At 55.6% G+C, this 12,902-nt stretch overlaps 1 protein-coding gene across 5 annotated transcripts in view; it reads left to right on the top strand.

Moving 5' to 3' along the window:
• Window positions 1–12,902, top strand: part of WHRN (whirlin) — a 65,889-nt gene that overhangs the window by 40,728 nt on the left and 12,259 nt on the right. For 3 of the 5 annotated variants that reach the window (XM_036329797.1, XM_036329796.1, XM_036329795.1), the window contains exons 4-7: window positions 3,075–3,277; window positions 4,234–4,270; window positions 5,702–5,914; window positions 6,971–7,180. In XM_036329797.1, the coding sequence (XP_036185690.1) occupies window positions 3,075–3,277; window positions 4,234–4,270; window positions 5,702–5,914; window positions 6,971–7,180 (663 nt within the window). Of the gene's footprint in view, window positions 1–3,074; window positions 3,278–4,233; window positions 4,271–5,701; window positions 5,915–6,970; window positions 7,181–10,370; window positions 10,404–12,902 lie in introns of all 5 variants that reach the window. The other 2 variants (XM_036329794.1, XM_036329793.1) reach the window with 1 other exon arrangement.

Genomic DNA, 12,902 nt, shown 5'->3' with positions numbered 1-12,902 from the left:
CACTAAACCCCATCTCCGAGGCTACTTTTTAAAATTAAACTGGGCTGAAGTCACGTGTGTGTGGGGAAGATTAAAATGGATTCCCTTCGATTAGTAACAAAAGCCAAAGCTGTTGAGAGGGATCCTTAGGAAAACAGCACTTCAGCTGATGGAGAGTGTGGCCTGGGCTTTGGCTGGGGGAGCAGCTGGACACGGGAGCGGTGGGGCCTCCGCTACTCAGGAGGGAAGGCGGGAAGCGAGGCCCCACTCCCATGCCCTGAGTGCAAGTGGGCCCAGCAGGGCGCGCGTTACCCCTTCGCTCAGTCATTGTCACCACAGCACTGCTGCTTGGCATTGAGAAAGCCCCTGGGGGGAGAGGCTGGCAGGGGCACCAGGTGGGAAGTGGCAAAACCCACTCCTTCATGCAAAAGCACTTACTGAGCACTTGCCATGCGCCAAACCCTTTCCAAGGAGTCCACCTGGGGCTGCCCACATTCTCAGGGGCCCGGGGTTCTCAACTAGGGAGCTCAGGGAGGCAGAGAGGGAGAGAGAATTGTGATATTGTTGGTGGCAGGGGTAACAGGTGCCGATGACTAGGAAATTGGAGGACAGTCCTGGGGTAGCACCCCTTTTTACACCCAAGGAAACTGAGGCACAAAAGCTATTGGGGGATTTGCTTGAGCTCACACGGCATGGAAGGAACAGAGTCAGCGTTTGAACCCCGTTCTGATGGTCTTTGAAACCCTTTAACCATGATGCTTTGCTGCCCCCTGGATTGTGTGTGTGTTGGGGGGGTCATTGGAAGTTTTTAAGAAAGGAGGAATGTCATGAAAGTAAAACGTGGAGGAAAAATTATTAACTTGGTGCGAGGTCTGAGGCCAGTTTGGGTGTAAATGCCCGGAGGTGGGGTGCTGGCTCAGGAGCACTGGCTCGAGGAGAGAGGGACCCAGGTTGGGGGCTGGAGGGGTGGAGGAAGGTGAAGGTTGGGTGCGACTTCCTGAAGGATCTGCTCAGGGGAATGAAGGCTGGGTTGTCAGAGCTGGGTGCTGAGGGAAGGCCAGGGCGTGCTGGCAGGTCGGTGGCTTTGGACCTGCTGGATTTGCAGAGATGCCGCGTGTCCCCAGGGAGAGCTCCTGGCAGCATTGGGGCCCTGGGGCCAGCCTGCGGGGGCTGCACCCTCACTGTCCTCCCTCGAGTTCTGTGACCACCCCCTGTTCACTTAACCTCTCTGAGCCTCTGTGTTCCCTCTGGTGAGATGGAGAGCAATGATACCTGCTCTTCAGGATGCTGAAGATACTAAATAAGAAAAAGAATATGTAAAGGGACAGAGAAGGTGCCTGGGACACAGTCAGCATCTGGGCAACTGCGGTTTGAAATTTGGGACTCCAGGCTGGTGTGATGTGCTGGTCCCCCCTGGGCTGCAGCAGAAATGGTCCCAGAGCTAGGAGGGGGGTGGGTGTCTGGCTTTTCCTTCATTTGATGAATTTTTCTTCCCACTGTGTTCTGGGCCCTGGGGATACTGTGTGGGGAGGCTGACGGGAAAACCCACGGATAGCACAGACCAAGCCCACGCTCGATCGACTAGGCCAGTGATGGCGAACCTATGACACGCGTGTCAGAGGTGACATGCGAACTCATTTTTTTGGTTGATTTTTCTTTGTTAAATGACATTTAAATATATAAAATAAATATCAAAAATATAAGTCTTTGTTTTACTATGGTTGCAAATATCAAAATTTTCTATATGTGACACGGCACCAGAGTTAAGTTAGGGTTTTTCAAAATGCTGGCACGCCGAGCTCAAAAGGTTCGCCATCACTGGACTAGGCAGCAGGAGCGGTCGGTCTGGCGCACACGGCCTCCCAGCGAGCCTGGTGCTGACTGGGTGTGCAGCAGCGAGCGTTGTAGGATGGGCTGCGGAGGCGGGGGCTCATGGGCCTCCTCCGCACACAGCATTGCTGGCACAGGGGGGACGCGGGACGTCTGCCTTTGTAACCACCCTGGATTGGGAACTCCCCGATGCAGCAGGGTTGTTAAAAGAAAGGGTCTCGAGGACCAGGGTGTTGTTTCTCAGCCTTGACATCACATCTGTTTCCCTCCCTTTCTTCTTCCAAATTCCCATTTGGCTCGCCTTCGCTAAACCCTGCTTTGAAAAATGCTGGGAAATCCACCTGGGGGTTGATCATGAGCCGTCAGCAGGCAGGGGACCTGGGGAGAAGGCAGAGCAGCCACGAATAACTGGAATAACTGGCTTCCAAGGCTGCCCTTCACGGCGGTGACGCTGCACAGCCCTTTCCTGGCCTTGAGCTGCAGGCCCCCCAGCATCACAGGAAGGGGAGCGCCAGACCCCCCCCCCCACCCCCGAGTTCAAACAAGACACAAGTCTTCACATGTGCCCATCTCACACCACACCACCTTCCCACCAACCTCGGCTGTTTTTGTCACATATTTCTTTTTATTGGAAGGTTAGGTGTTGTTGTTTTTTTAATCCTTTCATTAAAAACGCGTGTTTTTTTCATTACGGAATAAAACGCCCTGCATGTTATAAGAATCCCAGCGTATGTTATTGCTTTAACGAGAGGCTGGCTTCCCCATGTACTGCCTGTTTTCTGGAGTAAATGAGAATGGTGTGTACATCTGGAGGTGACGTGAGAATGCGTGCTGGGGGTAAAGCTCTCCGCAGCGGGGCAGCGCAGAGGGCAGCGACGGAAGTGTGCCTTCACGCCTCTCGCTTCATCCTGCCCCAATCCCACCCCACCCCACCCCGGCCCCTGAGGGGGCTGTTGTTTTCTGGATAAGGGGGTCCTTGGGAAGCTAGTGGTAGACTCACCCCTCAAACCCTTGCTAGGTCAAGAGGAGGCGGCCCTTTCAAGTGACAGGAGCATGGGCTCAGGATCGGGATTGGAAGGTTGTCTGCCATGGACTTGCTGAGTCTCCCTCAGGCACCCGCACAACCTCTCTGAGCCTCGGTGACCTCCTCCTCGGCAGGCTGGCCGGCAGGAGAACTGGGACCAGGGCTCCGACGCCCCAGGCACGAGTCCGTGTCCTGCAAACAGCCCAGGTGACTGTGTTGTGTTGTGCTGTGGTCTTGGCAGGTCGGGGACCAGATTCTGGAGGTGAACGGGAGGAGCTTTCTCAACATCCTGCACGACGAGGCGGTCAGGCTGCTCAAGTCATCCCAGCACCTCATCCTGACGGTGAAGGACGTGGGGAGGCTGCCCCACGCCCGCACCACCGTGGACGAGACCAAGTGGATCGCCAGTTCCCGGATTGGAGACCCCACCACAAACTCAGCAGGGTCAGGCCCCACTGCTTACGCGGAGCCTCAGAACCCCGGTCCCCGCTCTGAGAGCCAGTTGCGTCCTCCTCCCACCCCTGCACCACGTCCTGATCTGTAAAGATCGCACTGGTTCTCAGCCCGGGGCCCCTTTCATTTCCGCGCACGACCTTGGGCGCGTCCCTTCTCTCCTGGCCCGTTTCCCAGGGAAAGCCGAACTGCACCACGCAGCTCTCTTGTTCTTCGTTGGCCTCTGGCGAGTCACTTACCTTATTTTTGGGCCCTTAGTTGTTTGTCTGAAAAGTGAGTCTTAAACCCTGCCCCTCTCCCGGGTCTGTGAGAATCTCAGGAGTTACCCGGGTGGGAGGGTCTCAGATGAGATGTCCTTGCTGGACGGCTGAGTAGTTACTACTGTCGGAATGTGTCACCTTTGGATTTCCATCCCGAGTCTCAGACGGGGTGGTGCCCCTCCCAGGCCAAGCACACCCAGCACATCTCTCTCTCTCTTCCTTCTCTCTCTCTCTCTCTCCCTTTTCGTCTACACAGTATTATAATTTTTAAAATTAGTTGCAAACATTTAAAAAGGTCCCAGGTTTCCCATTTTTTTGAAAACTGGATTTCCGGCTGCTGCTTAAAAACCCAGCTGCAGCCGAGTCGCATCTCTAAGGCTCCGTTCGCCCCGCCCCCCTTCCTAGGACTGGCCTGACCCCGAGGCCACGGATCAGTTGTAACCTTATTCTCTCCTCTCCTGCCTGGACTGTAGGTGCCTGGTTTTAGAATTGCTGTCCACGTGGCTTGACTGGGAGGCTGGGAACCGCCCATCTGCCCAGGGGTTCATGTTCATTGATAGCTCCAGCGAGTGGTGGCCGCAGTTCTCTCAAAGCTTTGCTCAGCCCGCTGCAGACCTACCCTTTCCTTGCCCGTGCCCGTCTGAACTGCTCAGACGTGCGGCTGACCTTGCTTCTCTTCCTCGATAGGTTTCCTGGGGATCCCACCACAGAAGGGGCAGACAAGGTAGGTGCCCTCCGTCCCCAGGCGTCCTTGTCCTTGGCTGCTTCTGAGCTCCGTGGGGGGAGCTCTGGGCCTGCCATGTGTGCCAGCGACTCACACACACGAGCTCATTTATTTGGGCAGTCTGTCTGTCCATCTTCCATCCCACACATGCCTGTGAGTGCCTCCAGGCTCTGGGCAGCCCCGGGACACCATCCCAGACACCGTGGTTAACAGCCACGAACACAACAGATCAGATCCCTGCCCTCAAGGAGGTCACCCCCAGTGAAGGAGACACACGTAAAAACAAAACGAACTACGCCCATGTCCAATCACAGGAGATGCTCACTGCCATCACGACGAGGTGCTGGGTGTTACGAGAGAATGACAGATGGGACACCTAATTGAGACAGGGAAAGGCTGTCTGGAGTAGGAACAGGTGATATTTAGGCTGTGAACGGAAGGTTAGAGAGAAATGAGTGAGAGAAAGTCTGGTGCAGGAGCCGGAGGGGCTGACCTAGTCAGAGGCTGCAGCCTGTGCCAGAGCCCCCAGCAGGCAGAGGGCGTGCCTGTTGGAAGAAGGGAGAGCCTGGGAGTGCAGTGAGCAAGGGGGAGCTGGGACAGGATGACCGCAGGTGGGTGGCCAGCTCACACAGGGTTTGGCTTCTCACTGAAATGATGGGATGCCGTTGGAGGGCTTACACAGGGAGCAAAATGAGGAGATCCGTGTTCTCACAAGATCATTTCAGCTGCTGTGTGTGGTGAAAGGGAGAGGCAGAGGGGAGACTGGTGGCATCCTAGACCAGTGATGGCGAACCTTTTGAGCTCGGCATGTCAGCATTTTGAAAAACCCTAACTTAACTCTGGTGCCGTGTCACATATAGAAATTTTTTTATATTTGCAACCATAGTAAAACAAAGACTTATATTTTTGATATTTATTTTTTATATTTAAACGCCATTTAACAAAGAAAAATCAACCAAAAAAAATGAGTTCGCGTGCCACCTCTGACACGCGTGTCATAGGTTCGCCATCGCTGTCCTAGACGCTGATGATGGTAGAGACAGTGGCGGTTGGGGCTGGAGTGTGTGTGTGTGCCCATCTAAGTGTAGTTTGGAAGTAAAGTTACTCTTACCCCCAATTTAATAAGGGAGAGATTGAGACCTCGAGGACTAAATGGGAACCCTAATAATGTTGCTTCCCTCTGAATGGTCACGAGGACCTGATGATACGTGTAAAAGTGCCATGTAAGACATGAAACTGCAACTGCAGGAGGCCACATGCCCTCAGCACGTATCGGTAGCGTGTCCTGCAGGTTTGTCGGGGTGGGGAGGGGAGAAGGAGGCGGGAGGCAGGGGACAAGACCGTGGAGGGACCGACCTCATCCCGCGGCAGCGTGGTCGCTGGCCGGGCCTGGCCCCTGGCTCCAGGGCAGCTCCATCCTCTGTCTTTCAGCTGGGATTTTACAAGGGGCCGGCCGGCTCCCAGGTCACCCTGAGCAGCCTGGGCAACCAGACGCGCGTGCTGCTGGAGGAGCAGGCGCGGCACCTGCTGAATGAGCAGGAGCGCGCCACCATGGCCTACTACCTGGAGGAGTACCGCGGCGGCAGCGTCTCCGTGGAGGCCCTGGTCATGGCCCTGTTCGAGCTGCTCAACACCCACGCCAAGGTGACCGGCACCCCTCCTTGGGCAAGGGAGAGGCTGGCGGGGGGCTGCTGGGGCCTGGCTGCAGCTCTCAAGGGCTCTGCATCCCTCCCTGCCTCCTGAGGTCCCCCCTCCTTTACTAAGAACCCACAAGGAGTCAGGCCTAATGGAACCCTGGGCAGAGACTGGTGACTACGATGGTCCCCTGCCCGGGGAAGCCCACAGACTCCTGGGGAGACAGTCATTTCAAGTCTCCTGTGATCGAGGTCCTAACTAACACAGTGGCTTTTAATGCACATTTGGAATCATCTGGATTGCTTTCAAAAAGCAATGCTTGGGCCCTGGCCAGTGTTTTCCAGTGGTTAGAGCGTCGGCCCACACACTGAAGGGTCACAGGTTTGATTTCCATTCAAGGGCATGTACCTGGGTTGCGGGTTCGCTCCCTGTTTGCCCCCCTCCCCCTGTTCTGGGCACGTGCCGAGGGAACCAATCAATGTGTTATCTCTCTCTTCGTTGTCTCTTTCTCTCTCTCCCTCCTTCTACTCTCTCTCTCTGAAAAAGCAATGGAAAAAGTATCCTTGGGTGAGGATTTTTAAACAGAGCAATGCTTGGGCCCCACCCTGGCCTGTTCACTCTGCATGCACAGCTGTGGGTGGGCGTAGGCCACGGGCAGCTCTTACAAGCCCGGTGCCTGCCGTGCTGCCGGCTTTGAGAACTCACCTGGTGGAAGTCGGAGGTTCCGAGGCTGCACGAAGGAAGAAGTGAGGGACCCACTGGGCGTGGTTGCATTTGGGAAGACCTCACAGAGGCAGTGCGGTTCGGAGAGAAGTGGGGGGGAGGAGCTTCCGGTGTATTCCGGTTGCTGCAGTCATGCCTGCTAAGGTGCCAGGGAGGAGGAGCCAGAGGGTGCTGGCCCAGCATCCGGGCCAAGGTGCTGGACTTTCTCCTGAGGGCAGTGGGGAGCCACTGAGGGTTGAGGAGGGGAGGCCAGTAGTCAGGGTGGCATGCAGGTCACTGCAGGAGCCATCCCACCTGCTGGTGGGGCTCCCTGCTGAGTGCCCCACTTGTCCCTGCCTCCAGTTCTCACTCCTCTCTGAGGTGAGAGGCACCATTTCCCCCCAAGACCTGGACCGCTTTGATCACCTGGTGCTGAGGAGGGAGATCGAGTCGATGAAGGCGCGGCAGCCACCCGGCCCTGGGCCCGGTGACACCTACTCCATGGTCTCCTACAGTGACACAGGCTCGTCCACAGGCAGCCACGGCACCTCCACCACCGTCAGCTCGGCCAGGGTGAGTGTCCCTGCCCCATCCCTGCACAGTGGCCAGAGGGCAAGTAAAGAGACAGTCAGCCCTCCGTATCCATGGGTTTCCCATCTGTGGATTCAGCCGGCCATGGATTGGAAATAATTTGGAAAAAGAAACCCTAAAAAGCCCCCAAATGCAAAACTTGAACCTTCCGTGCATCAGGCACTAGGCTGGATGTGTGTGAATGAAGGGATGCCGGGCGCACTCTGTCGTAAGCCTGTATGCAGTGCTGTACCCTTTCACAGAAGGACTTGAGCATCCAAGGATTTGGTATCCATGTGGGTCCTGAAACCAGTCCCCCACGGATACTGAGGGGCGACTGTCCTGGCTTTGGAGTGAGACCATCGGGTTCAAATCCTAGCACCACCACTTGCCAGCTCTCTGCCTGCCTTTCTGAGCCTCAGTTTCTGCACCTGTAAAAACCTCATAATAGTGGAGGGCCTGCTGCGTGCCAAGCACGGGCTCTAGGAGAGAAGAGATATGGCCCTGGCTCATGGGGCTCACAGTCTTGGGGCGGGGGGGGCGGGGGGTTGGGCTGGGGGAGAAAAAAAAGATTAAAGCTAATGAGACAGGTGGGAAAAATAATGATAATCCGAGGGAGGCTCCATGACAAACTGAGGGGGGCGCTCACAGCAGAAGAGGCGTGGTGATTTGGCTTTTCCCCGACACGCCCTCTTGTCATGAAGCCCACACCCAGCCTGGTTTTCTCCTACACTCTGCAACCCCCCTCTCCCCCCAAGAGCATGTGGTCCATCTCGGGGCGTGGTTCTGCCCTCAGGATGCTCGGAGGCAAATTAATCCCAGGAGGCCTAGCAAGGAAGGGGCAGAGGAAATGGATTGCCGTCCATTACAGGGAAAATCCCGTCCTTGCTGTCCCTGTCGGGGTGAGCGGGAGAGCCCGGAGGGAGGTTGGGAGAACTGACTGGGCTCCATATTCTCCTTTCCTGCCTGGATCACTCCTCACCACTCCCTGTGAAAAGGGAGGGATGGTTGAGTTGTCTAAGCATATTGTTCCCAGATGGCGAAATGGCAACTCTCGCAGTAGAGTCTTAATTAGACTTGGGACGTTGTCCTGCTGCAGGAGCTGGAGCTCTGAGGGTGCAGTGATGTGCAGGGCTGCGGACACAGGTGGTTAGTGGGCACAGAGGAGCCTGCAGCCACCGGGAAGCAGCCTGCAGTGGGCATACCTTCTCCTTGCAGATCCCAGCTCCCAGCTCAGCCTGGCTTGCTTTTTTTTTTTTTTTTTTTTTTTTTAAAGCTCTGGGTGAACTTCTACTCCTCTGCCTCCTACCCCTACCACTGAGTCACCTTTATCCCTGGGGCTCCTTATCCCTTCCTGGGGTGACCCCGGAAGCTGCTGTGCATTCCTGTAGGCTCTGGATGTGGCTTCGGGGGGAGACAATATCATGCTTTGGGTTGAGCAGGTCACCCTGGGGCAGGGAGGAGCTGTCCCCACCTGTGTACACTCTCTGATGTGCCCTGATGATGGCCACATGAGGCTGCAAGGTACCGAGTCACTGCTGTAAAACCCGAGGTCGGGGGGATTGCAGGCTCCAATTTTGGGGTGCTGGGATGGGGTGTGTTCTAGCCTGGGAGGCAGAAGATTTAGGTTTAGCCGTGGTTTCTCTGGGCCTCAGTTTCCCATGTATAAAATGGTCTGACGTTGCTGGTGCTGGCCAGTCGCCCGAGGCCCTGAGGGAAGATTAGGCTGTGGGACTCGGAGGAGTCAGGGTGACTATTATGCCCGGGAAGGGCTTTGGGCAGGGGTCCCAGCCCAGAAAAGTGCTGCCCGTGGCCAGTCTAAGCCACAGGTGTGGCAGTTCACCCTGCCCTGCCAGAGAGACCCTGCAGATTGGGGCACCCTGGGGAAGGCTGAGTTCAGAAAGGCCATGGGATGACTTGGAGCAGGAAGCTTTGGGGGAACGGATGGAAGGGGTCCCCAAGCTTCAGATGTGAGTAGCTATGGAAGTCTGTGACCCACCAGGTAGCACATGCATGTCAGATTAGGACTAACCAGCGCCAGAGTGAGCTCTCAGAGATGGATTCTTCTTTATTATTTTTTTTCTTTTTTAATTGAGCTTAGAGAGAGGAAGGGAGAGGGATAGAGAGATAGAAACATAGATGAGAGGGACATCGATTGGCTGGCTCCTGCACGCCCCCTCCTGGGGATCAAGCCTGCAACCTGGGCATGTGCCCTGACCAGAATGGAGCTGGGGACCTCTTGGTTCATGGTTCGATGCTGAACCACGGAGCCGCACCGCCAGGTTCAGAGGTGGATTCTAAAGCAAGATTGCCCAGGCAGGAGAGGCAGCGTGGAAAGGTCACTTCACCCCTCAGTGCCTCAGTTTCTCCCCTTGCATTGGAGCTGCTTTCCCAGCTGTTGGAGGATGCAATGATGAGCACCTCCCTGCTAGTGCCAGCACCCCAGAGATGCTGCCCACAGCCCAGGGCAGGTGAAGCCGCGGTTCTTTCCGTCCTTTCCCAACCTGGCTGGGAAGACCCCCCCTGAGGATTTGCACCCAGGGCTTTGCAGACACAGGTAGGCTTCTGGAAAGCGCCGGGCTGGGCATCTGCCACACCCTTTCTAATCTGCATCCCACCCAGGGCCCTCCACATGCACAGCCAGGCTCCTTTTCTCAGACTCTGAGCTTTCCTGCTGCACAGGCTTCAGCCTCCTGGAAATCCAGGTTTCCCCTGATCAAGTCTTCTGAACAGGGTCCTCCTTCAGGCTCTCCCTCTCATTAGCAGGTGTGACCTTGAACAAGTCACATGCCTTCTCGAGCCTCCGTTTTTGTGTTTTTTTTTTTCCCATCTGCCAAATGGGAGTAATGACCGCAGCGCCACCTGCTGGAGAGTCTCAGGATTGCCCCAAGGTGAATGACCATCTCCTGAAGGTCCTTCTCGAGGACGAGTGTCATTTCTGCAGAGCAGTGAGGTTTCCTTCGTGCAGGCAGTTAGAATGAACGTAACAACAGGGCCTTTTCTTCCCCATCCTTCCATTACCTCTGACCAAAGCCTTCGAAGTAAACAAAGAGAATTGTGTTTATTTTTCCTGTGTGTGTGTGTGTGTGTGTGCATGCCTGCACGGGTTTGGGGGTTTTTCTGTGCCCACCCCATCCCTAATATTTATTTGATGTATTTTTCTTTTTGCCTTTTGCCCATCCTTTCTCCCCAGGAGCGGCTGCTGTGGCTTATAGACCTGATGGAGGTACCGTCCATTCGGCTGGGTGGGGCTTTGGGAGTCCCTTAGTTGGGGCAGAGGTAGAGGGGCTGTGGCCCTTCCCGCCTGCCACCCCCTTATGTCTGCACTCAGCCACGGGGGGCTCTGGGGTTCTTCGTGGTGCTCACTCTCTCTCCCCAGGTTTCCTCAGGCTCTGCCATTCCTTGCTGTGTGACCTCGGGAAGTGGTGTCACCTCTCTGAGCTCAGGTTTAGGAGATGTAAAGTGAGGATGTCATTTCTGTGCTGTGCAGCTGTGGAGAGGCTTCTTGGCCCTTCACATGTCACTCTGTTGGCCTGGATGTTCTTCCCACTTTACATGGTATGGCTGCCTCCTGTGTGTTCTTTGGCCCTTAGTTCACCTGCCACCTCTTCCGAGTAGTCTTCCCTGATTCTCTCCAGACTTTTAGCCTCTGGCTCCTCCAGTACCCTAGACTTGGAGGAGCCTCTGTCTTGGCTCCCTTTGTCTTGGCTCTTGTCTCATTATATTCTAATAATCTGTACCAGCTGGGCCTGTTACCTACCTTGACCTTGGGCTGCTTGAAGGTGGCGACTGTATCCCTGGTGCTTAGCACAGAGCCTGGCCCATACTTGGGGCCTTTCTTAATAATAGCAGCTGGCATTTGTTGAGAGTTCGCCATGGCACTGGCATCATGCTTTCCAATCATATCTTCTTTGACCCTCCCAGTAACTAGTAGACATTGCTACGATCTCCATTTTACAGAGAAGCTCAGAGAGGAGAAGCAACTTGCTCCATGCTGCTCAGCGTTGCTCAGCCAGCGAGTGGTAGAGTCAGGATTTACCCCGGGCCTGCTGGCCTCTGAGCTGCTGCTGTTAACCCCTGTGGCCTGGCTGTGATGCCTCCCTGGAGGAGCCCACCAGCTGCTTGTTAACATTATCCATCTGTCTGTCAGTCTGTCTCTCCTCCCTCCCTGCCTCCCTCCTTCTCTTCCTCTGTTCTGTTAACAGTGATGACTGGGTGCTCATTGTGTGCTGTACACAGTTCTAGGTGCTGGAATACAGTACGAACAGCAAAGAAATCCTTTCCATAGTGGAATTTGGGGTCATGCTGGGATGTTAGCGAGATAAACCACTGAAATGCTCAGTATAAGTGGTAAATGTGCTAAGCGGAGAAATAAAGCAGGAGGGGATTTGGGACGGGGTTGGGTGATCAGAAAGTGGCACCTGAGTACCGACACGGAAGGGGTGGGGGAGATATCCATGCCCATCGCCCACTGCTGGGAAGAGCACTCCAAACAGAGGGAACAGCGGGTGCTCCCTGAGGCAGGAGCGGGCCTGGAGTGTCCGAGCAAAGTCCAGGGGGCCGTGCGGTTGGAGCAAGGTGCATGCAAAGGGAGGGCCATGGCAGGTCAGTGCTGAGGACTGGACGTTGACTTTGACTCTGAGATGGGAGCCACTGGCAGGTCAGAGCCAGGCTGACATGGTCTGGCTTAGCTTGAACAGATGTCTCTGATCGCTGAGAATAGACGAGGGTGGGTGTGTACCAAGAACAGGTTCAGTCCCGGGAAGGGCCTGGGAGGGTGTGCAGCCTGAGCTGCTAAGGGGTGTGATGACGAGCTCTGCAGGCACCAGCTCTTCCTGCTGCCTGGCTAGTCCTGGCCTTGGTGCCTCCTGGGAACCCCCTCCTTCCACACACGGCAGGGCTTGGACTGGGCACCTCCTGCTGCCTGTGTGCGGAGCCACAGGACAGAAACGCCTCCTCCTGGAAGTCCTCCTGCAGGAGTACAGAGCACCAGCCCCATCCTGGGTGTCAGGAGCCCCACAGCCCCTCTGCTGTGTCCCTACCATGCAGTGTGCCCTTTACCCACTGTCGGCCTCAGTCTTCCCATCTATTTGACCAAGGCAGACACCCCCACCCCAGGCTCCTCTATCTCAGATTCCTCTCTCTGGGGAGATGCTGGGAAACACTCGAGGGGAGGCACAGAAAGGAATGGCAACCCTGTATTCCCACCACGTCTCTGTGCATTCGGACGAGGGCTGCAGCATTACTCCAGAGACTGAGCCTGAAAAATAATGTGTACTCACCACTGAGTAAGTGCCAGGCTCTGGCCTGCAACAATGCCATGTATTCGTGAGCTCTGGCTGAAGCGATGCTGAGTAACAAACAACCCTCCAATTTGGATGAACAATTGCCTAAAACATTTCTTTCTTACGGCCCAAATCCCTGACCTCATGGAGCTCACACTAATACCTCCATTAATATGCCTGTCAGGTGCTTCGGCCTCTTCCGGAGTTTGTCTCCCCAGGTAAGCAGGGAGAGCTGGTGAGGTGCAGGCAGGGACCACATCTTTCTCCTGTCTGTGTCCCCAGGGCCAGCCCAGGGCCTGGCACAGAGTGGGAGCCCAGGAAATGTGGAGCAGAAGCTGAAATGAAACCGCACTCCCGGCCACTCAGGATTCTCTTCTAACATTCCGGCCTCCCAAACACTCCTCCCTTGTCATAGGAAAATGTCCTTTGCCTGGCACTCG

Source organism: Myotis myotis, unplaced genomic scaffold (assembly GCF_014108235.1).
Source record: "Myotis myotis isolate mMyoMyo1 unplaced genomic scaffold, mMyoMyo1.p scaffold_m19_p_12, whole genome shotgun sequence".
NCBI classification, from domain to species: Eukaryota; Metazoa; Chordata; class Mammalia; order Chiroptera; family Vespertilionidae; genus Myotis; species Myotis myotis.
Note: the sequence above shows the minus strand (reverse complement) of the source record. Positions and strands in the feature narration are given on the sequence as shown.